General features: G+C 43.9%; 1 protein-coding gene across 3 annotated transcripts in view; it reads right to left on the reverse strand.

The window, feature by feature from the left end:
• EXT2 (exostosin glycosyltransferase 2) overlaps positions 1 to 25137 on the reverse strand; it is a 132812-nt gene that overhangs the window by 103059 nt on the left and 4616 nt on the right. Inside the window, exons 2-6 of one of the 3 annotated variants that reach the window (XM_025878386.2) lie at positions 20859 to 20976; positions 18814 to 19379; positions 17761 to 17850; positions 12530 to 12646; positions 1648 to 1843 (exon numbers count right to left, since the gene is read on the reverse strand). In XM_025878386.2, the coding sequence (XP_025734171.1) occupies positions 1648 to 1843; positions 12530 to 12646; positions 17761 to 17850; positions 18814 to 19379; positions 20859 to 20876 (987 nt within the window). In that variant the 5' untranslated portion in view covers positions 20877 to 20976. Of the gene's footprint in view, positions 1 to 1647; positions 1844 to 12529; positions 12647 to 17760; positions 17851 to 18813; positions 19380 to 20812; positions 20977 to 25137 lie in introns of all 3 variants that reach the window. The other 2 variants (XM_073904715.1, XM_025878388.2) reach the window with 2 other exon arrangements.

Consider the following 25137-nt stretch of genomic DNA (forward strand, 5'->3'; position numbering starts at 1 on the left):
TATTTCCAATCTTCAGTGTCACCTCAGTGCCGCTACTGGTGGCATCTGGAATGTCCAGAGCCAACGTCCAAGTCTTCTCTGGGCCCTCAGTAACGTGACTTCCCACAGCCGGTTCCTTCCAGCCCTGTACTATGCACACACACCGTGGCACGGGGGCTGAGCATCAGTTACAGCGCTTACCTCAGCCTACCTCATAGCAGAATTATTTGTCTGGGCATTTGAGGCTTCCTAGAGGACTCCCTAGAGGGAAGCTATCAACTCTCATCTTTCTACTCCTCATGGCATCGAGCAGTGTGCTCTGTACATAGAAGATATTCATTTCATGTATGCAGTGCCTTTGAAAACACGCAGATATGTTCTTTCTTAGAACAATAAATCAAACAGAAAGCAAAGTCTCAAAAAATTTCTTCTCCCTTCCCTCCCTCAAGCCTAGTCAATGTGGGGAACGTTTCAGAAAACGAGAGACGCACAGGAGAACAAACAGTTGCAAAAGGTAAGCAAAAATAAGAAAATACCCTCTAACACTCGGTTTTTCCCAGTTTTTGCCTCTTCAAGAGGAAAAAAAAAAAGATAAAAAAAAAAAACCCAAAACCCACTGTTCCATCTTTACAGCTAAAGAAAAGGAAAATTCAGAAAAAATTGTAAAGAAACTCAATATGCCAAACTCCTCCAGGGATACATGAGAAAGCAGCAAGGGCTGAAGAAGGGAATCAGTCATGGCGCCTAGAGGTGCAGGTGGACAGTGTAGCGTGCCCTGAAGAGTCAGCATCCAGATGTGGACACACGCGCTGATAACCATTTTTCCTGTCTAGACAAAGGTTACTATAAATACTCCTGCTCACATCACCACTGTTATCAGTCAGACATTCCAGAGGCGATGCAGCACTTTCTCGGAGAGAAAGTATTTTAACAATCTCAGCATGGGCCAGTTCTCTTTGGAGATTTAAAAAAAAAAAGAATCACACCAGCTCCTTGCTATTTCTCCTTGAACTATTTTAAATATTTCAGGGACCAAAACTCACTTTCTCCTTTCCTAGCCCCCGTGCCCCTGGAATGCCAAGCATCCTGCTTATGACGCTTAAAATAACCCCCAAAGGACTACTCTTACCAGCGAGTATGGAAACAGTGCCATGCCCAGGACTCAGGCAAAGGACACACCAACAGGAGGACATGCCGAGGGTGGCAAAACACCAACAGACAAAACGGTAACAAAAAACAAAAACCTTCCATTCCCAGCAAAAGTTGACTGCGGCCTCGTGGGCCCACATGTCAGAGGCTACAAGCTGCCACCTTAAAGAGGAAATTTCTCTGCACGGGCTTAGGAATACAGAGGTAAAAGTAAAACACATTTGCCCACTCTGTCCACGTTACTTCTCCGTAAACCCATCGCAGTTGCGATTCTGGAGGGTAACGAATGTCTGAAAGGGGCAGGAGTACTGAGAGGCCAAGCAGCTCTGCACAAACAGCAGACGCCCGACGCCGACGCACCTGAAGGCCCACATGGCTGGTAAGGAGCAGGACTACGTTCACTTCTCCCCTTGAGTAATTCTCCTGGCTGTGTGCGGGAAATAAGGCCTTTTGCTGGGGTGCGTGCTACTTCGAGGAAGGGACCTCTCCCAAGCCTGGCGGCTAAGGGCAGACACTCACCTGCAGCACCTGGGGGTAATCGTAGACCTGGTGCTCACGGCAGCGCTTACGCACCCAGAGGACACCCTCTGAGAGGTTGGTGCATTTATCCAGTACTAACACCGACTCCCCGTGTCTGGCCTGCAGGGCTTCCAGGTCTTCTCTGTACTCGGGGTGGACAGCCATCTGAGAGGACAGGAGGAAATACCGCCGGGGCCTGCAAGAGAGCAAAAAGCGTGACTGGAACATTGCCGCCGGCTCGCTGGTCAAGGTACAACAAACCCGGACGTTCAACTTATGGCAGGGAGTGTGTTCCCACCGGTCTTCGCATCTCTTGATTTTCTGGGAAATCGCGCTCTGCAGCATTGCACAGGATTTACAGTATTATACACCGCAGGAACCTAAGGTATGACTCAGTCACGTGCCATCATTAAAGATTTTATTGGGGAGAAGTTCTTCAGGTTTGGAGGAAATGCTTGTAATATGCCAAGCTTGGACAGCAAGCTATAAATATGTATGTGCACACGTGGAAAAAAAGAGAAACTAACTGGCTGACTACTTGGAAGAAACATCAATGTGTTACCATTAGTTATATCTGAGGCGTCTAATCTGAAAAGGAACTGAGAGCTGGCTGATGGGCAGTACTGGTGGTAAAACCAGAAGAGGTGAAGGACAGCTTTTGGCTGCTGAATGGCCTCCTCAGGCTACGGAGACGCTTCAGGGAAGAGAACCCCCCATCCTCAAGGCCACCCGCACACAGGAAGACTGAACTGCTGTTGAGAACAATGAGTGGAAAAAACTATCTTCACCAAAGGAGGGAACCAGTCTTCACATCTGGATAGCAAGGATGTCTAAGAGAAAATGGAGTGAAGAAAGATTTCCATGGGTCTAGTACCATTTAGATCTCCACCAGACAAACACACGAACACAAAGTTAGTAAGCCAGAAGTTGAGGGGGAGTTCTGGGGGAGACCAGATGGTAAGTAACTCTCCCCTGGAAGGCAAGATCCGCACAGGGCGGAGAGGTCACAGTGCATAAACACTACACAGGCTGAGGAACCACTAGCAATCACCATCAAAGAAATGAGTAATATAAAGCAGCTTCCAGGAAGAAGTGAAACACCCATCAGACCTAGAAGCAGTGCTCACAGGAATCTACCCCGCACTGGTCTGCACCAGGGAAAGTTAATGCCATCAGACAAGCTGATACGAGTCTGCACATAAGAAAGGACCAAAACCTATACTCTTGTGACCCCCGTCTCTCTCTCTCTTCCTTCTTCTTGCCTTGGGAGAAAGGAACGGTAATTTTTGTTGTTGTTATTTTTTAGTTTCTTAGACATTTGGAGGTTTAGCTGGTGAACATCACCTTACCCATACATCCATAGCCAAAGAACATCCATTCTCTGACTGAAAAGGTCATCACGGTTTATCCAGCACTAAGCTTCAAGTCCCAAACACACAGAACAATGAGTGGAGACGGGTAATGCTCCCCTTTCCAGCCAGCTCAGCTACAGAAACTCCAGAAAACACAGCAACATACCCCACAGCCAGATGGCCTTCAAATCCTCAGGACCCTTTCTTCTGGTAATTCCTTTAAGTGACTGAACTACAAGCAAAAGGTACTTCCCCATCAGTTAAGAAAGAAAGGGATGCGCACCCTCCCTCAAACCTCACTGTCTAACAGCAAGTAGCCACATGAAACCATTTAAATTAAACTTAAAATTCAGTTCCTCTGTCACACCAGCCACATTTCAAATTCTCATTGGCCATATGTGGCCAGGGGATACCCAACAGCAGAAATACAGATGGTCTCCCACCGCAGAAAGGTCTGTTTGATAGAGCTGTCCCTGATGGTCATTCAGACCCAGACCACAGGGTAAAGGTAAGTGGAGATAAGAAAGACATGGAGTAGCAACCCATCGGGGAGTCAGTTTGGATCAGCTGTACAGATGGGTTCCTCTCATCCTGGGCAACCTCCCCCTAAGTTACAATTTACTGAACAATATGCTGAATATTTATAGCTAAAAGTAGTCCTTCTAGACACTGAAACAGACTCTGGGATTCTATTCCCAGCCCTGAGCCTCAATAATTTTTCTTTTTTTTTTTATAATATTTTATTTTTTATTTATTTGACAGAGAGAGACACAGCGAGAGAGGGAACACAAGCAGGGGGAGTGTGGGAGGGAGAAGCAGGCTTCCCACGGAGCAGGGAGCCCGATGTGGGGCTCGATCCCAGGACCCTGGGATCATGACCTGAGCTGAAGGCAGACGCTTAACAACTGAGCCACCCAGACGCCCCTCAATAATTTTTCTTATGTAAAAGCATTAATTTACAGAGGGATGACTTGGTGATGGAAAGATCACACATAAGAGCACTTGCAGATCATCTCGAAGCGAATACCATCTCCCTTCAAAGTATTTCTGTAATCAAACTTGTCTGTTTAAACAAGAGAAAGACTTATAGACAAACTCACAGGACAAGCAGGGTTTAAAACCACCTTAACAATGAAAGCTATCTGGAAATCAAATAGACTGGGTTTGTTTTTTTTTATTTCAAATCAGAAAACTTCTCATTAACGAATTATAATGAAATCAGCCATGCATCAAGTTAGGGCTGAATGACCTTTAAAGAAAGGTCTTTCCAATTCCTAAGACATTGGTTCTATGATGGATCTCATGGGGCACTGGTATTTGCTGGATGTTTCTGGAAACTTTCTGTTTAAGTAGAGCAACCATAAAACTGGCAATGCTCTACGCTGTCTAGAATTAAAAACAGACACGCCAGTACCCAAAAGGGTGTCCATGCAGAAGGGTGCAGAGTGTTGGAGTTCTAGAGAGAAAAGAGTGGTACTGCATGGCATGGGTGGGGACAGAAATGGCCCACCCGGAGTGCTGACGCCTTTCTAGGGTGGAGGATTCTACTTGGGAAAGATGTGGGAGGTGGCCCCATGCAGGGTGTGAGAGCCCTGAAAGGGTACCCAAGGTTTCGGCACTGGGGGGCAGGGGTAAAAGTAGCCATGGCAACCCAGTGGGATGCTGGAGAACAAGTGGGGTTAGGAGGGCATGTGGGAATCCCAGGACAGAGTGTTAGAGCCCGGGCAGGCTGAGAAGGACGCCATGTTGTGGGGAGGGTGAGAGCAATGGTTCCAGCACCCCCGTGTGGGGTGCTGGAACCCAAGAAGGCTGCGGAGGATATCTGCTGGGGCAAGTGGGGAGAGTACAGCAGCAGGAGCACAATGTGGGGGAGTCAAAGTCTGAGTGGGGGTGATGGAGGCAGGGGCAACACAGTGCAAGAGGGTTGAGCGAATAAGTAAAAATACTGAGGATAAATGGGAGCCAGATTTCTCACTGTCAGAGAATGGAGTTACAAATATGCAAAGGGAGAAAACCAGCATGTTCCTGTGGTGCTGGGTGGATTTGCAGATGGTGATATGACTGCATGGTTCTCGGTGTACACAGATAATATAAGAGAGACTATCTATCTACATAGATACAGAAATAAATACAGATATGTTCATGTGCGATGCTCGAAGAAACTCCAGTAAAGGAGTTGAGTTTCACTGTTGAGTTTCACTGTTGAGAAACAAAGTTCTATTTCAGATATTCGGTCGCCAGGATCCCTGGATTCCTACTCTACCATTACTCCATTTTCAGCATAAATGTGCAGATGTGCACAAGAGTCTAGAAACATTCCCCCTGCTTGCATGCTGGTTCTCCCTGACCTGACAGATGGCTGATGGAGTGTGCCCATTTTAGCCTTAAGCAAACAAAATTGTAAGGTGGATTTGTTTTTCTTTTAAGGACTAAAATTACTAGCTAGGACTTTCATGTTTCCTCCCAGCAGTGCTGAAACCGAAGTTTAAGTAAAATCATGCTGAGAACTTGAAGTCTCCCTCAATAGGAACAGTGGTAAACTCCCAATTTAGTTCCTCGTAGAGACAATGACAAGAATTCCAGCTGAGACCAGCACAGCTGTGAGAACAAGCTATCAATAGCAACAACCCTCAGCTTCCCATTGAAAAAATATTGAGAGAGATTTAAGATAAAAATAAAAACCAAGCTCTCACTACTCTCTGTAGCCCTCAAGAGATGTGGGAATTCCCTCACAAAGCAACTCTCACAAAGCGCAATAAATCCAAAGCACGGCCATCAGGTCACCCACCCGGCCTCCTCCCAAGTCCCTGGAAAGGGTCAGGAGTCTGGAGTCTGTTTTTGCCCTTTTTTCTTCTTCTTCTTCTTCTTTTGTTTTTTTGTTTCTGTTAGAGAGAAGGGAGTGTTACTTATAAGAGAAACACCAAAACTTCAGGGCCAAACTGCAGGCTGGAGGGAAGGGGAGTGTGGGTCCAGCTGAGTTGTAGAAATCCACCAACTGGCCAGCAGAGGGAGCATGGCGCCCCGGGCAGCCTTTAGCTGTCTTCCCGGTCCAGGCGGACTGACTCTTCCTCCGGCTAGTTATTGGACGCAGAACCTCAGAGCCTGAGACCTTAAGTGATCTAGCTAGAGATCTTCATTTCAGGCTAATTATATATAAAAACTAGGGAGATTAAGTTACTAAGAAAATACCACCACTATGGCAGTTTAAATCTTTGAAAGAAATTGCCTGAAAATAATTTTTACCGTTCAGAGGTGGATTGTTCTTCTCTGTTACACTGAATCTTTTCTTTTCGGTAGGTATTTTCCCTAGGTCAAATCTGAAGGGAAGGAAGAGTTCTGAAGCAATACAAGAGAGGTAGATTATACTAGAGAGATTAGATAAGAAAGGCGGTAGAGTTCAAGCAGTCTTAAGAAAGAAAGGCCCAGAGGCAGCCAAGCTGAAGAGACGGCCCTGACCCTTCCCTGCTCCCTCCACGGCAGCACTGGGGCCATGGTGAGCCCACAATTCTCTGTTGCACCCTGGGCACTGCAGCGGTTTCGTGGCACCTCTGGCCTCCACCCTCTAGGTGCCAGGAGCACCCCGTGCAGAACAGAGCGAACACACCAGGTCTGACTGCTCTCCTCTGGAAGGCTGGCTCTTGGCTGGTATATGGGAACTTCAGTTTTAGGGGAGTTCCTACCCTCCCCAGAACTGGTAAGAGTGGCTTCCTGTGCCCAAACTGTCTATACAAACAATATGGCTTATGTTGAACACTCACTTTCCTCCTGGAAATCTGAAATGGTGGCACATGCCCAGCAGAGCATGCACATGTGATTAGCTCCCCATGAAAACTGGGGGCGCAGTCTCTAACAAGTCCCCTGGTAAGCAATATTACATGCATGTTGTCACCACTCGTTGCTGGGGGAATTAAGCACATCCTGTGTGACCGTGTGATGTCACTGGGACAGGACCTTTGATGCCCACACCCGGTTTCCTTGGACTTCACCCCGCGTACCTTTTCCCTTTGCTGACTGTGCTTTGTCTCCTTTTGCTACAATAAATCATAGCCATGAGTGTGACTATATACTGAGTCCTGAGCTTCTTGGCAAATCATCGAAACTGGAGGTGGTCTTGGGGACCCGACACACACACACCCCCTAACTCACAACAGTCAAAAAAGGCTCCGTATATTGCCAGATGTCCCTGGGGAGACAAAATCAACCCCCTCCCATGTTGAGAACCACCAGCCTAGCTATGCTTGGTCCAAATAGGCCTTCAATAAAGGGTTGATCTGAGCTGCAGTGAACTGAATTAAACAATTTCCAGAACAACTTCGGGGGAGAAAAAAGCAAAAGGTTAAAAAACAACTTTCAAAAATCACACAACTAATTTAAATTTAAGTAAATCTTCACAGAAGCAGCAAGTAGAGAAATAAAATCTTTTTTTCTAAGTTCAACTGACTTTTTCTCCACTATTAGTTTTATAATATCTATTATAATGTATTTATATTACATTATAACATCTATTATATCTAGTGCTATGTAAATATGCCAAATTAAGATCCTAGATATGTGACAGAAACTTGTACCACCGCAAAGGGTACCAGCTGGGCACACTCACACAGATCACCCTTTCTCATTACAGAAATCTAGTCTCAAAACAGCACTGGGGCTAAAATTAACAAGTGAGGAAACAACAAATGTTGGCGAGGATGTGGAGAAGGGGGAACCCTCTTACATTGTTGCTGGGAATGCAAGCTAGTGCAGCCACTCTGGAAAACAGTATGGAGGTTCCTCAAAAAGTTAAAAATAGAGCTACCCTACAACCCAGCAATTGTACTACTAGGTATTTTATCCAAAGGATACAAAAATACTGATTTGAAGGGGCACATGTATCCCAACGTTTATAGCAGCAATGTCCACAATAGCCAAACTATGGAAAGAGCCCGGATGTCCATCGACAGATGAATGGATAAAGAAGATGTGGTGTATATATACACAATGGAATATTACTCATCCATCAAAAAAATGAAATCCTTCCATTTGCAACAATGTGGATGGAACTAGAAGGTATTACACTGAGTGAAGTAAGTCAATCAGAGAAAGAATATTATATGATCTCACTCATATGTGGAATTTAAGAAACAAACCAGAGAAGCATAGGGGAAGGGAGGGAAAAATAAAACAAGACGAAATCAGAGAGGGAGACAAACCATAAGAGACTCCTAACTATAGGAAACAAACTGTTGCTGTAGGGGAGGTGGGTGGGGGGAAGGGGTAACTGGGTGATGGGCATTAAGGAGGGCATGTGATGTAATGAGCACTGAGTGTTATATACAACTGATGAATCACTGACCTCTACCTCTGAAACTAATACTACACGGTATGTTCATTAATTGAATTTAAATTTTAAAATTTTTAATTAAAAAAAACACAGCATTGAACCATATCCTTTTCTCCAGTCTCCTCTGTAAGAATTATTTTGTATTTTCATCTTGATGATGATCAAAAAAAATTAGCTCATATTTAACGATAAATACTGCTAAGAGTTTTTCCATGTCCAAGTTTGTATTTAGTGGGCTAATGGGAAGAGAGGAAGACTTAAAATGTAAATCATGTACAAGTACAGTAAAATGCTACTAGCAGAACCTAAGTGATGGGCATACACATATTCACTATGCTATCAAATTTTTTAAACACTGCTGCCTGGCTTTAAGATTGTCATAATAAAGTGGTGGGGAGAAATATGAATCATGCATCTGTACCAGATGAAGATAAATGATGTCACAATATGCTAAAGGGAAGCTTCCTAGTCATTCAAACAGAAAAAGTGGTAGAGAGAAGTACATCATCACCCCACAGGCAAACCGCATAGGCATGCCAAACCCCCAAAACCATAATTAACTTTACACTCACCTTAAAAGACACAATCCAGTTTCAAAGAAAAAGCCTCAGCTATATTGTTAATGTGAATATTATTAGTTTTGTAGATTTGTTTGCATTTAGTTTGTAAATCTGTTTTTAATTTTGAAGTCATATAAGCACAAAGAGTTTAAATTGTTTTTTATCTGTACTTATTCAAGTTGCATTATTTAAAAAGTAATCAAGGTGCAAGGGACCTTGAATAGACCAAAACAAACAAAAAACAAAACCTTAAAAAAAGAACAAAGTTGGAAGACTCACATTACCAAATTTCAAAACTTACTACAAAGCTACAGTAATCTAGACAGCGTGGTACTGGCATAAGGATAGACATGTAGACCAATGGAACAGAACTGGGAGTCCAGAAATAAGCCTAAATACCTATGGCCAGCTGATTTTCAACAAGAATGCCAAGATCATTCAATGGGAAAAGATCAGTCTTTTCAACAAGTGTTGCTAAGACAACTGGATATCCACATGTAAAAGAATGAAGTTAGACCCCTACCTCACACCACCTATTAAAATTAACTCAAAATAGGGGCGCCTGGATCGCTCAGTTGGTTAAGCGTCTGACTATTGGTTTCGGCTCAGGTCACGATTTCATGGGTTGTGAGCTAGAGCCCCACATCGGGCTCTGTGCTCAGCAGGGAGTCTGCTTGAAGAGTCTCTTCTCCCTCTGCCCCTCCCCCGACTCCTGCTCTCTCTTTTTCTAAAATAAATAAATCTTTTTAAAAAATCAACTCAAAACAGACCAAAAACCAAAATGTAAGAGCTAAAATTATAAAATTCTAAGAAATCACAGGTTCAAATTTTGTGATCTTGGATTAGTCAAGGATTTCTTATGTGTGACACCCAAAGTACAAGCAGCCAAAGGAAAAATAGATAAATCAGACTTCATCAAAAGGAGAAACTTTTGTGCATCAAAGGACACCATCAAGATAGTGAAAAGACAACCTACAGGATGGGAGAAAATATCTGCAAGTCATATATCTGATACGTGTCTAGTAAGTAAAATATATAAAGAATTCTGACAACTCAACAAAAACAAAACACAATATTAAAAAAAAAAATGGGTAGATGACAAATAGCCAAAGCAACCTGAAAAAGAAAAACAAAACTGGAGGCATCACAATTCTGGACTTCAAGCTCCATTACAAAGCTGTAGCCACCAAGACAGTATGGTACTGGCACAAAAAACAGACACACAGATCAGTGAAACAGAACAGAAAACCCAGAAATGGACCCACAACTCTATGGTCAACTCATCCTTGAAAAGCAGAAAAGAATATCCAATGGAAAAGACAATCTCTTCAACAAATGGGGTTGGGAAAACTGGACAGCAACATGCAGAAGAATGAAACTGGACCACTTTCTTACACCATACACAAAAATAAATTCAAAATGGATGAAAGACCTAAATGTGAGACAGGAATCCATCAAAATCCTAGAGGAGAACACAGGCAGCAAACTCTTAGACCTTGGCCATAGCAACTTCTTACTGGACACGTCATCGGAGGCAAGGGAAACAAAAGCAAAAATGAACTACTGGGCCTTCATCAAGATAAAAAGCTTCTGCACAGCGAAGGAAACAATCAACAAACTAAAAGGCAACCCATGGAATGGGAGAAGATATTTGCAAACAACATATCTGATAAAGGGTTAGTATCCAAAATCTATAAAGAACTTATCAAACTCAATACCCAAAAAACAAAAAATCCAGTCAAGAAATGGGCAGAAGACATGAACAGACATTTCTCCAAAAAAGACACAGAAATGGCTCTCTCTCTCCCTAAAATAAATAAATCTTTAAAAAATAAAAAATAAATAAACCCACTGGAGTATATACTTTAAAAGAGCAAATTTTATGGTAAATGAATTATATCTCAATTTAAAAAATAACAAAACAACAAAAGAAAAAATCAACTCTGGGAGTCCACTAACAGAAAAATCCAGAAAGTTGATCTAGGCAATAAGTTCATGAACTATTCAGTCTTTCTTTGTATTTTCCTAACGGCAGAAAAATGTTTCAATCTCCCCTTATCTAAATAACAAAATCTGCTACATCTAAAGAAAGTTCCAGAATTTGGTCACCAGGCTACACAGTACAACACACATACACAGGAGAGAAACGTCTTCACTTTGGAAAAGTTCTCTTATTTCTCAAAGAATCCATAAAGGCATCCAAGGGGAAGTTTGGGATGCTTTGCAAACTATTTCCTTAAGACTCATTTCTGAGACCAAATGCTATGTGTGGATTTTTAAATCTCACCCTCTATGATAGTTCTAGTGTGGCAATATACAAATCAGTCACCTTCATATGTGAGCACATAGCACACAAGAATACTACCATTATCATCATATTTGTTTAAAGTTTATTGAGATTCTCACTGTGAATTAGCACAATTTTAAACAGACTACATCAAAAAAGGCTAGACAAAATGCCCCATACATCCAAGCTGTCAGCTCTTTTCATTTATTCACTCACATGTCAACAATATGAACCCATATGTGACAGGCACAACGAACATGGCAGTTAAAAAACAGACCTGGGGGGTACCTGCGTGGCTCAGTCAGTTAAGCGTCTGCCTTCAGCTCAGGTCGTGATCCCAGGGTCCTGAGATCAAGTCCTGTGTTGAGTTCCCTGCTCAGCGGGGAGTCTGCTTCTCCCCCTCTGCCCCTACTCCTGCTCGTGCTGTCTCTCTCTCTCTCAAATAAATAAATAAAATCTTAAAAAAACAACAACAAAAAAAAAACAGAAAAACAGACCTGGCACCAGCCTCACTGCAAAATCCACAATCCCAAGCAGAGAGGCTGTGAGCAAGTCATTACAACACGGCCCAGTGACTGGTACAGTATAGGAGAAGTGGAGGCTGCTATGGGGGCTTAAAGCAGAAGAACCACTCTGGGGGCCTAGGAAAGGGCCCCTTAGAGTAAGACGTACTCGAGTTCAAACCTAAAGGACAAGTAGGTCATCAGTCTGATGAAAATGAGGAAGAAGACTTCTAGACCGTGGAAAGTATTTGCAGCCCCCCCAAAAAACTGAAAGAGCAATGCTCATTCTAAAAACTAAAAGGGGGGGGGGAAGCCAAAACTAGAGATAGAAAGAGTAGTCATGTGCCAGAGGGTCTTGAAAGACATTTTAAGGGGTCTGGGCTTTATCCGAAGGGAAATGGGAAATCATTAACAATCAGGTTGTGCGACAGCAAGACTAGATCAAGGAAACCCAACAGCAGGCCGTTTCCAGGATCCAAGGGAGAGATGATAGTAAGTTGGTATGTGGGGGGTGGCGGGGCAGGGCAGAGGAGGTGGAGAAGTACGCAGATCTAAGAAATCTTCAGGAGGGACAATCAATAGGACTTACTCTTCTGGTGCAGGAAGTAAGGGAGAGGAAGGAGTTAAGGACACCACAGGGATTCCAGATCTGGAAAGCTGGGTAGACAGCACTGTACATTTACTGAGCCAGAGAAAACTGAAGGATAAACAGGGGTGGGGTGGGGTGGGGTGGGGTGGGGAAGACAGCAGACTCCCAGCCCCTGGCCCGTCACCGAGGCTTCGGTTCCTGGGACACCCAGCACGCGGAACCTCATCAGCATCTCACAGCGCACCTGGCTGAGCTGAATGCCCCTTACCCTGGTCCTTTCTCCGGAAGGTCCACCTCCGCTGACAGTGGACTGTAGACAGGAATGCTGACATCATAGCCTTGCCGGTAAGTCCACGTAGAAAAGCCACCACCAGCCAATAGAGCCCTGAAAGCAAAGGATTTTGTCAAACAATGAGAAAGAAAGGTCTTCGTTCTGATAAGCTCTGTGGGAAGGGATAGGAGTAACTGGGTCAATAATAATATCAACAAAGGCCTGTTTCCTGAGTCACTTGTCTCTGAAGACACTGTGCTCACTGTTTCACAGTCACACCTCCTGGACATCGATCCCTGAGTCAGCAGCCTCCTTCTGGGGTCCTAAGTGGTCCTTCTTTTCCATTTCTTTAAAACACATCACAGCCCAGAGGCCACCCCGTGAACAGCCCCTCTGCTACCTTATTCGGATCCCATTCACCTCTCCCCAAAGTCCTACCCCACTCCGCAACACTCACACCAGCAAGAACAGACAACAGGTCTGCACAGGAAGCCTGCCTGAGGCAGTCACTCGCCCACCCTCTGGCCTGAATCTCAGGCGACAATGGGCACAGAAAGCAGTGGGGACAGCAAAGTATCTCACCCCATGCTGCGCATGCCCCAGCCTCTCTGCACTGCCCGCCCCGGGCAGGTCTCTCCGTGTCGTCCAAGAGCTGCGTGTGAATCGTGCGGTCTCCATCAGCTCTCGCCTCCACTGCAGTTACTCAGTCCCCGTACAGGAAGCATGAATCCATAATTGGACCGTTAGTGCCTCCCTTGCACTTTGTATGCACTAGCTTTTCTTCTCCTTAATTAGAAAACTGTGAACATACTGTTTTAACTGGATCCAGCAACGAGTACAGTGACACTCCATCAGACAGGGAGCAGGTGTAGAGCGCACCAACTTTACTGGTATTCTATCCCCAGGGCCCCAAATCCATCAAAATCACTTACTGGGGCAGAGCTTTGCCAGTTCCACGCATCGCACAGTCTGAGCCAAAACGTCTGAACTGAGAAACCACATTTTTTGCAATATTGATTGCTACCAATCCTCGCCCTGCCCTGATGACAACCTACATTCCCTTGGAACATGACCAGTTGAAGTTCAAAGATTTTCCAACCACCCCTGGAAAACCCAATCTGTTTCTTTAAGCTTTATGAGACCAAGAATTGGTTAGTGAGGTAATGTGCAGACTAAAAACCTCTCCAGCTGCCTGTCTACTCTGTAAAACTTAATGACTATCCTTAGTACCAACACACGGTCTTATTTTTCCTGATTAGCATTCAGCAGTGAATCCATCCACCATGAATCTGGGCCGATGCCATGACAGCAAGCAGACTGCAGGGGACCCCGTGACCTCTGTGCAGAGAAACAAACATGGATCCAATATAGAGACACCAGGCAATTCAGGTAAGCCAGGATAGTGGGTGATTAGGTAATTACACTCACAGTCCCAAAGGAGAGGGGACCGAGCATGGGGCAAGACAGGAAGCAGGTGTGTATCACACCAACTTGTACTGTAATTCTGTCCCTGGGGCCCCAACTGTTACTCTGTTCCAGGAGAGTAAGGTGGGGGTTATGCACTGGTAGGGGGAAAGCATGCACTCGGAAGCATGTCTTACGTCACAGATCGTACACTAGAGATCCCTACTTGTGACCTCTGCAAGGGCCAGGACTGCAGTCAAACAGACCTCACACCAGCCCTGCTACTGATAAGACTTCGACGTCAAGTCCCTGTATCTTCTTCTGCCAAGGACTCCACACCACGATAATGGAGAAAATAGCAGGAGCTTCCCTTGCTCTACAGAACATATGTTTTGCACTGAGTGAAAAGTGCATTTCTGAAAAGCACATTCTGCTTTCCTATTATGTATCCCCAAATCAGAGATCAGTTCCAAAGCTGCAAGAGACTGAATAGAAAACTTGCAGCTAAAAAAGCATTAATCTGATGATGAGACTTATGCCACATCAAGCATTATGTCACTCGAAGTGTCCTGCAGCATTTTTAGCACGTTGTAGGCCTTCCTGACGCGAGGACACGTCCTCCGTCATAGAGCCCTCTGCACGGCCTCACACACTCCACCATCCCTGCTCCGGTCTGTCCTCAGATGTTCTCACAGTTCTCCTCCCATCTGAGTGTCCAGAGGCCTAAACACAGTTCATCTGCAAGCTCATCCTTTGCTTTCTTTTGAACCATGCATGTAATCAGGCTTGCAAATCCCTCAAATATAAAGCTTCAAATTTCGCAAAAAAAAAAAAAAAAAAGCTGACCAATTCTATTAATCATCCTCATTTGTTTACTGAATCAAACAAACTATTTAAAAAATATGTGTGAGACAGGTAAATCTCAACAATGGCTAGATATTTGATGATATTAGATTCCTATTAAGTTTTTAGGTGTGAAAACAGTACTATAGTTATAGTTTTAAAAAGCCCTTATCATGGAGAGATTCAAATGGAAATATTTACAGAGGTAATGATATAACACCTGGAATTTGCTTCTAGATAACCTGATAGGGGGTGGGTAGGAGTACAAATGAATGGAGACCAGCCCTGAGTTGATAATTACCAAAGCTGGACAGAGGGGCGTGGGTTCGCCATACTAATCTCTTCTTTTATACAGGTTTGAAATTTTCTATAACGAGTTAAATAAAACCCACACGAAGTAGAAACCTGTGAGAGATGTGCAAAGAAACAATAATAGCAATCCAGCATAATAACAGTATTACAGAACACATAAGAGAAAACAAAGATTGGTAAAGTAAGGCACTGAAGAGGTATAATTTGCTCCCACTTAAAATGGGTCTGTGTGTGTGTGTGTGTGTACATATATATATATGTGTATATATATATGTTTGTGCACATATTTATACATGTTTGTGTATAAATCCATAAAAAAAAAAGGCTGGAAAAATACATAGTATTTGAGGGCAATGACTACCTTTCAGTAAGGGAATGAAAATAGAGGAGGGTTTGAAGCATATGTTTATATTTTACTCTTTATATGCTTGCACGTTGTTGCAATCTTGTACAAAGAAACTATACCCGCAGCATGTGTAGGATTTTTAAAAATTGGAAGAGAAATAAAAACAGATTTAAGCAGCACAAAAGACATATATGCTGAGCAGACATTTCCTTCTGTCATGGTCCTTACATTTCCCCAAGTACAATCATTCTCAAGCAGTCACACCTCTGACCTTAGATTTCAGCAGACCCTTGGCACAATCTTATCTAGCCTGCCTGCTTTCTAATCTCCAAATAATCCGATATGCAGCTCTTGCTAAAACCATTCTGTCCTCAGGGTTCTTGCCTCCTCTGAATCCAGGAACAAGGACAAATGGTGAGAAAAACTCACAAAAAATCTACTCTTCCTTCCAACCAGAAGACCACCTAGGTTTCAAAATGAAATTTCCCACATGCACAGATAAAGGAGGAACACAGTGATTCATTACTTGCTATAGGATTGCCTATAATCACTTACAAAAATACATCCACAGGGAAAAAGATTTAACCCTCCTGATCCTTAACACCTAAGCACTAGCAAGAACTCAAACTTCTTCCTGACTACTTGACACTTCCCCGCAGAGAAGTGAAACCCCATTTAACATGTGCACTTGATAAAAATAAAATCCTTCTCCCATGCAAATACATATACCAAAATGTCAGCAAAAAGTGAAATGTCCCAAACAGAAATAAGCCCTTCTCAAAATAAACCCAGAACAGCAGGTGAAGACACAGCATTCCTGACAGCTTTTTCTTCCCTTCTCTATTCCCTAAAGTATTTCACTTTCCCAGAGCAACCAAATCCATAAAACAGTAGCCCACTCAGGAACGCTGAGGCTGACAGCCAAACCAGGGCTCCCCTTGTGTTTAGCTGGTTTCTACAGAATTTGTGTAGCCTGACTGCCCTCTATCGACCAAAACGCTTTCTACACCAAAGGTGGGGGGGGGGGGTCCTGGAGTGTAGGTCTCTTCTAGTGGTAATTGTATTTCCAGATAGAAACACAACAATGACCCTACATAATCACTTAAGGTAAAGAGGCTTGGATTTAATCTTCCTTTTCCAGGGAAAAGTAGTACCAAGCGCAGATTTTCATAAATGATGGTGTCAGCCTTTAGCGAGCTGAGAACACCACTGGCCTCGGAATACTCTCTAACCAGTAACAATGATTTTAAGAGTGAAACATCAACTGTAATAAAATGACTTATGAGTGAGTTCTGATGTCAACTCACAACACTGCTGTACCTTGAGTATTGCCCGGGACCCCTACCATGGGCCTCACTTTTCTGCTCTCCTCAAAGCTTTGAACCCAGTACTAGGAAAGGAACCTCATGCGGCACCCCATTCCCGAGCCTTCTGGGAAGCCTTCAGCCCAAGCAGTTCAGTCGATGTGGAAAAGGGCTGATTAACAGAGTGAGCAGACTCAGAATCATAATCCCGCAATCCCAACCACCCCACACCACACGTGCTGTTTGGAAGGTTTCATTAGGAAGAGAGGAAGGAAAGAAGTGGGTGGGGGCCAGGAGGGATGGGAGGATGGAAGGAAGGACCCCACTGACCGAGGCAACGGAGAGGAAATGAACCAGAGTGCCCTCGTTCCCCTGACATTACAGGCTCTGGGTGTCACTTTCACACCTCCGTGCCCCCTTCCCACAGCAAGCTGCGGCTCTACTTTTCACAAATGCTCCCAAATTCAGACAGAGCCAACACAAGCTGGGCATGAAACGGGCCTTGGGGTTGGGGGTGCTGCACTAAGGACAGCAAAACTCAGACTGAGAAAAAAAGATCGTTTTTTAAAATGCTACGCTAGGGACGCCTGGGTGGCTCAGTTGGTTAAGTGTCTGCCTTTGGCTCAGGTCATGATCCCAGGGTCCTGGGATCGAGTCCCGCATCGGGCTCCCTGCTGAGCGGGGAGCCTGCTTCTCCCTCTGCCTGCCGCTCTCCCTGCTTGTGCTCTCTCTGTGTCTCTCTCTCTATGACAAGTAAATAAAATCTTTAAAAAAAAATAAAACGCTTTGCTATAACGTAAGTTCTAGTTGGTTCTCCGTAACAGATTTAAGCAGGTCAAGTCTCACTACAACTATGTCTCAAGGAGGGAAATGCCTAGGACTGTTTTATTTTAACAAACAATTCTGATTACATAGTCTGTCCCACTAGCCTTAGAAATAGGACTTCACATGAAAGAAAGGGTCTTGCATTTCCTTAACCCTCAGAAACCCATCACTGGGATAACCCCAAATACACTTACCTGTCTCTGGGGACATCCAGAGCCGTGTTATAATCTGGGGGACCTCCAGGCAACATGTTGAACAGCAGGTGGTTTGTACCTCGATCCCACCTATTAAGAAATGAAACATGTACGGGAATTTACATGTCAACTACAAAGGAACAGAAACAAGAATCAGTTACTGAATGATAAGCAGCAAGTATCCCCAACCCCAACTAGGGCCACTTCTCAGAGGTGCAAAGTGAATTCCTAGAAATCCCAAGAGTACATCAGACACTAGCCTGGCTCCTCGAAAGAAAAAAGAGGTAGATGTGTACTTTGAGCCTGGCCACTACAGGTGTGCCTATGATAATGACAACCTGAAAACGATCTGAATGTTCACCATTTGGTTAAAGAAACAAAAAAGGAATATAGAAGGCTGGTTAAGTACATCATGGAACATGCGTAAAATGGAAGGCTGTACAACCCTTAAAATTATATAGTAAACGAACATGAAATTATCTGGAAACAGATTCGTAACATATTAAGGAAAAAAGGCAGCACAAGAGTATAGAATGTGTAATCCCATTTTTGACGAAACGTGTACACGTGCATATGCCTACTTCATACAAAAATGTATATACACATGCGTACGTGTATATTTTTTATACAAAAATGACTGGGAAGTAACATCGAGGCAGCATCATGGAACGAATCTTACCTGCTTCTTTTTGCATACTTGTATTTTCAGACTTTTTACAGTGAACATGCGTTATTACATAAGTAATAAGGGGCGGGGGAGATTTCAATATAACGGGAAAGCTACGGGAGGATGAGCCATCCCAAGGTTTTGAACTCCAGGCAGGTGGGAGCCCACAGCAGTAGCTCGGAAGGCCGACGGCTTTTCACCGGTACAGAGGCGAGGTGCTTCTGGCACCGGCTTCGTGCTCCAAGTCGGTCACTCATACACATGCCCTCCCACGAGGAAAGACACAGCAGCTGGAGGCCAGCTCAAGAGGAGAACCAGTCCCTCTCCCCGCCCTTCCCTCCACCTCCCCGAAGGCCCTGGCTCCCATCTGTGAACGTGCTACACACCTAGAGAGCTGGGCCAGTGCCTGTGCGGTCTCCTCAGTGCGGAGCGTGTTCTGGTTAAGGACGTCGATGGACGGGACAAACAGGCAGGCCCGGCTGATGTCATCAGTGTAGTAGTCGCTGTCTGAGATGGCCGTGAGCAGTTCGTTATACTCCCGGGAGATGGTGTTGCTGACGGGGACACCAGCATCATCCACGTACTTTTTCAGAGAGTAGATATACACCTTGATTTTATTCTTCGGGTTGAAGCCACAGCGGTAGACATCAAAACACGTGTGCATTCTGCAGCTGAGATCGCCGCGCTCGGGGCTGGGACTATTGGCCGGCAGCCTGACCACGGGCACGTCGCGGACACTGCGCTTCTCTACGTTCCAGTCACTGGAGGACTCAATGGAATGGGGCCAGAACTGAAACATGCCGGTGGCAATGAGGCCCAGCAGGACAATGGAGAAGAGGGTGACGTAGTAGATTCGGTGCTTGGTCTTCATTCTTGGGATGAGGGCAGGACCCCGGATATTGTACTTGACCGACGCACACATAATGACACAGACAGCCTCTTCCTCCCACTCCTAGTTCCAGGGGGAGACACAAGAAAAATGAAGCAGGCAGGGTAGCAAGTGAGCCCCGAAAGGACTGTTTGACATTCAGCATACCTATTTCTTTCCCTGAAGCGGTCTGAGGAAATAATGAAAAGGGATTTTTGACCCTTCTTGTAAATATATTTGAATATATATTTGTGTATTAAATGTGTGCTATATGCCATATTTAGTATTTAATATTGTACACACTAAATACAAATGCTGATAAATTTAACTATATCCTATAAATACATATTCAATGAAAGCATAAGTCATAAATGCGTGGGGCCTAGGAAGAGGGGCGCTGACCAAGGAAGCAAGTCAAAATTAGAATAAAGATAGTTGTTTTATTTTGTTTTTAAACACTTGGCTAACATATGGGACACCTGGGTGGCTCAGTCGGTTGAGCTTCCGACTGTCGGTTTCGGCTCAGGTCATAATCTCGGGGTAGTGGGATCGAGCCCCACGGGCTCCACGTTCTGCAGGGAGTCTGCTTGAGAGTCTCTCTCTGCCCCCCCCCAGTCTCTAAATAAATAAAAATCTTTAAAAAAAAAACAAAACACTTTAAAAAAAAAAAACCATAAACTGATGCTTCATTGGACAAACTGGCTCTTGATTATCCTAAAATCTGTTTTCATTCACTTACTCAGGCGACCCTGTGATGAGCGAGCCCTGACCACGCACTGTGCAAGAAACGAGGAAGAAAGCAAAGACTCCACCTTATGGGAACTTATATTCTACTGAGGGAGGTAAGACGAAGCTATGACAAAATGCAAAATGTAAAAATATCACTAGGAAACTATCAATAAGGTGCCAAGGACTATTAGGCTAGATTACTCTTTAATCTTTAAATAAAATATAGTGATGTTTCGTAAGGTGACAAATTGACACATTTAGATGGAAGGAAAGAAGAAAAGCATAGGGAGATAGGGAGGGAGGGAAAGAAGGGTCAATGTGGTGGGTCAGTTTCCAAAGACTGATGCCAACAATTCTTCACATCTTTGAATGTGCATGCCACTTTTCTAATCAAAAGGTAGAATCTATTTCTCTTCCCCCCTGAATCTGGGCTAGCCTTGTGACTTGCTCTGACCAGGAGGATGTGGCAGAAGTGACATTCTCGGGCTTTTGATCTCAGGCCTTAAGAGACCTGTAGCTGCTGTTTTGTCCTCTGGGAACCCAGCTGCCATGCCATCAGGAAGCTAGGCTCCCAGCTGAAGGTAAACCCAGGGAGACCCCACTGCAAACTGAATAAAACAGACAGGAACCACCCCCAGCAAGCTCTGCACAGACTGCAGAATCCTGAGCAAATACATGGTAGTTACTGTTGCTTGGGTCACTAAATTTTGGGTTGGTTTGTTATACAGCAATACCTGAATGAAACAGCCAGTAAGCATCTCTGATACAAAGAAATTCTTAGTCCTCACCTGAAAATACAGACTTTCCTTGTAGATCACAACTTAAGATCCTTACCAAACGAGCCTGCCCCATCGGATGCCTGGATACTGTGTGGGGAGGGCAGAGCCGTGGGGCTGCACCAGGTGTCACTGCGGTAAGCTGCTTCGGGCAAGCCACGTGTCAAAGTCCCAACCTACAAAATGGTCTCATTCTACTCACTGGTATTTCAGAAAAGCTATTAATAAAAAGGGAAATAACTGAAAAGTTCATAGACCATCTTCAAGGTTAGCAACCATTTTTACTTTGGCTAAATGGCGCTCTCCCGCATCACTGCCCACATGGCAAAACAGCTTCCGGCCCAGCCGGTGGGGTGCTGCCAAGCCTTGAATGTTGCAATCGCACCAGCTTTGGGGGCAAAATGTAAACAGTCACAAAAGATTTCAACTGGTATCTCCTGTGACCATCAACTGGAATGTAAGAAATCTGCTGGTCACAGATGATTGCATGAAGGTACATATATTTTTAAGCTTAAAAATTATCATCTTTGGGGAACATGCATCAACCATTCACATATGCTCATTGATTCCAGGACAGAAATATGGGCATGAGAGCCATTTCACTGTTTCCGTCATTCTAACCACCAGCTTGCCCCTACTCCCTACTACCTCCAGTGCCCCCCCCCCCCCGCCCCCACGTAGCTTTCTTGGCACCGTCTGTGTCTCTGTGGGAGCTAGAAGATAGGAAGCCTGAGCACAAATGCAGGCAACTGCTGTTGGTTTTGGCTCAGGTCATAATCTCAGGGTGGTGGGGTTGAGCCCCACGGGCTCCACGTTCTGCAGGGAGTCTGCTTGAGAGTCTCTCTCTGCCCCTCCCCCCCAGTCTCTAAATAAATAAAAATCTTAAAAAAAAAAAAAAAAAAACCCCCTGCCTAACATAAACAGATGCTTCATCTGGACAAATTGGCTCTTGGTTATCCTAAAATCTGTTTTCATTCACTTATTCAGGCAACCCTGTGATGAGTGAGCACTGACCACGCACTGTGCAAGAAACGAGGCGGCAAGTCAGAACTCCCCAGCAGGCTCTCCAGGTACATTTATCCCCTGGATTGGTGGTTCTCAAACACCCAAAGGGTGAGCATCACAGGGGCAGCTTGTTAAACCAGAGTCTTGGGCCCAGGTGCCGGAGGTCTGTACTAGCCCATCTAAAACCGAATCTGGCATTTTAGCAGGCTCCTCAGTGTTTTTTTGTGTCATCAGGTTTGAAATCTTGACTGAAATTAGACAAACTACCTTTTAACAAGTGGTTTTCACACCTTTTTTTTTAACTAAAACCTACAATAAGAAATACATTTTATATTGTGACCCAATACAGATACACGTGTGTGTGTATTTTAAATAAAAGCTTCACAGGGGCCCCTGGGTGGCTCAGTTGGTTGAGCAGCTGACTCTTGATTTCAGCCTAGGTCATGATCTCAGGGTCCATGGAGCCCATGTTGGGCTCCCTGCTCAGCGGGGAATCCGTTTCAGGACTCTCTCTCCCTCTGCCCCTCCCCCTGCTCATGCGTGCGCGCGCGCTCTCTCTCTCTCTCTCTCTCAAATAAATAAATACATCTTTTAAAACAATTTTTAATTTAAAAAAAGAAATAAAAGCTTCACAAAACAATATTTAATATTTAACCTTAGTATACAATACTAGCCATAGAACATGAAACAAACATGGTATTTTTCTATTCTGTTATTCTACTGTTTTTTAAAAATGCTGGCCTTACCTACTAGATGAATTATATCACCTAATAATGGGTCATGCACAGTTTGGAGAAAAACTGATTTCATATATAATAAAACTGGGATTAATGGAACAAAAATAGAATCCACGTGAGCTTACAAATGTTCATGAGTTACTATGAAAAAGGCACTATCACAACAAAATAAACCCAAATAGAAGGAAATAAGTAATAAACAAAAACAGTAATTAATTAATTTAAAAAAATAGGAAGGATCAACAAAGCTAAAAGTCGCTTTTTAAAGTTTTTTTTTTTAAGATTCATTTTAGAGAGAGTGCACGAAAGAGAGAGTGCACATGAGCAGTGGGGAGGGGCAGAGGGAGAGAGTCACAGGCAGACTGAGTGTTGAACATGGAGCCCAAAGTGTGGCTTGATCTCACAACCCCGAGATCTTGACCTGAGCCAAAACCAAAAGTTGGACACTTAATCAACTACACCACCCAGGCACCCCTAAAAGTTGCTTTTTTAAAAAGGTGAATAAAACTGACATTTGATATAATTCTGGTAGAATTAATCAAGATAAAGGAAAAAAGGCACAAATAAATATCTAGAATGAAAACTTTAAATGCTGCCTGTATTTAAAAGATGGTATCAATGAACTTCCACCAATATATTTGAAAACTTAGATGAACTAGAAAAATTCTTTAAAAACAAAACTTTAGGGGCACGTGGGTGGCTCAGGCCGTTGAGCGTCTGCCTTCGGCTCGTGTCATGATCCCAGGGTCCTGGGATGGAGCCCCGCGTCAGGCTCCCTGCTCGACGGGGGGCCTGCTTCTCCCTCTCCCACTCCCTCTGCTTGTGTTCTCTCTCTCACTGTGTCTCTCTCTGTCAAATGAATAAATAAAATCTTAATAAATAAATAAATAAATAAATAAAAACTTTAAAAATCTTCCTATAAATAAAATTTCAGGCCCAGAAGTTCTACTACACATTCAAGAAATAATTCCAATTTTACACAAATTATTTCCAAGTCCAGAAAGAAAGGGTGAAACACTCCCCAGCCTCTATTAGGAGACTAGTATAACCTTAACACCACACTGGTGGTTCTCAAAGTACATCCGACGCCAGGAGTCCCCATGACCCTTTCAAAGGCTCTGAACAATACTGGCAGGATTTTTTCACTTTCATTTTCGAGGCCATGTGACACATGTTATTGTAAAGACTGCAGAAGTAGATATGAGAATCCAGCTGTCTCCTGATAAGTTTTTCCTAATGCAATGAAAGATATCAACTCACAGATTCAAGATGCTCAAATTTGGGGCACCTGGGTGGCTCAGTTGATTAAGCGACTGCCTTCGGCTCAGGTCATGATACTGGAGTCCCAGGATCAAGTACCACATCAGGCTCCCTGCTCAGCGGAGGGTTTGCTTCTCCCTCTGACCCTCCCCCTTCTCATGCTCTCTCTCTCTCTCAAATAAATAAATAAGATCTTCAAAAAAAAAAAAAATGCTCAAAACAAAAAAAAAAAAAAACCAAAAAAAAAAAAAAAAAAAAGCCACCTGGATATGTCAAAGTAAAACAACTAAAAAGAAAGCTAAAGAAAAAAATGTTAAAAACAGCCAGAGGGGAGAAAAGTCTATCCAAGGTCTATGAAAAACTACCTGTAACAGGCAAAACTATAAAATACTTAGAACAGAAATCTCTATGACTTCTGGGCAGAGAATGATTTCTAAAACAAAATACAAGAAGTGCAAACCATAAAAAGATAAAATGACAAAACCTGTGTTACAATTAAGAATTTTTGTTCATCAAAAGACACCATATAGAAGTAAAAAGACAATCAATAAACTAGTAGAGACCTGCAATCTGATAAGGACTAGCAACCCGAATAAAGAATGCCTACAAAACAATAAAAACAAAGAAAGAACAAGAAAACAAAAAGGAGAAAACCAGACAGAAGACTTAAGCAGGAATTACACAGGAGAGGACACAAAATCGGCACAGCAACACCTGAAAACCACCTTCAGTTTCTTCAATGGTCAGGGAACGTATAACCACAATGAGACCCCATCCAGCCACCAACACAAGAAAACGGACGAGTCAAACACCACCCGGTGTGGGCAGGGCCTGGAGCCACTGAACTCCGCTGGGAGGAGTACATGAACAGGCTTGAGTCCCAAGTGGTTAGCAGGAGGGCTGGAAAGAAGAGGGGCTAATGCCCCTATGTTAGAGTCCTAAGCATCACATTGCGCTTCCTACTTGTCATAGTTTGGTCCCCCTGGCCTCTGCAAAAAGAACCAGAGACAAGGATGGAAGTACAGGGAGTTTCCTTACTTGGGAGGTGATCTCAGAAGGCCAGAGTAAACAGCAAGGAGAGAGAGACACGGAACCAGGGACAGCCAGTAAGGTGGGCAACAGGGGCTCTTGGGAGTGCTAGAACTCTTGAAAAACCACAAAAACTGTACTTGTCCCTCAGAAGGATAGGAAGCCAAGGCATGGATCTCCCAACTCCCACCCACTATTGCTTAAGGTTGTCCGGTACTATTATCAGCTCATACTCTGTACTCAACAACCTTCAAAAGGTCTGGATCTTATCCTTTCCTCAGTGTACCGTTAGTCTGATAAAAAGCT

The sequence above is a fragment of the Callorhinus ursinus genome, unplaced genomic scaffold (genome assembly GCF_003265705.2).
Source record: "Callorhinus ursinus isolate GAN/ISIS: 27379988/994484 unplaced genomic scaffold, GSC_fseal_2.0 scaffold21, whole genome shotgun sequence".
Lineage (NCBI taxonomy): Eukaryota > Metazoa > Chordata > Mammalia > Carnivora > Otariidae > Callorhinus > Callorhinus ursinus.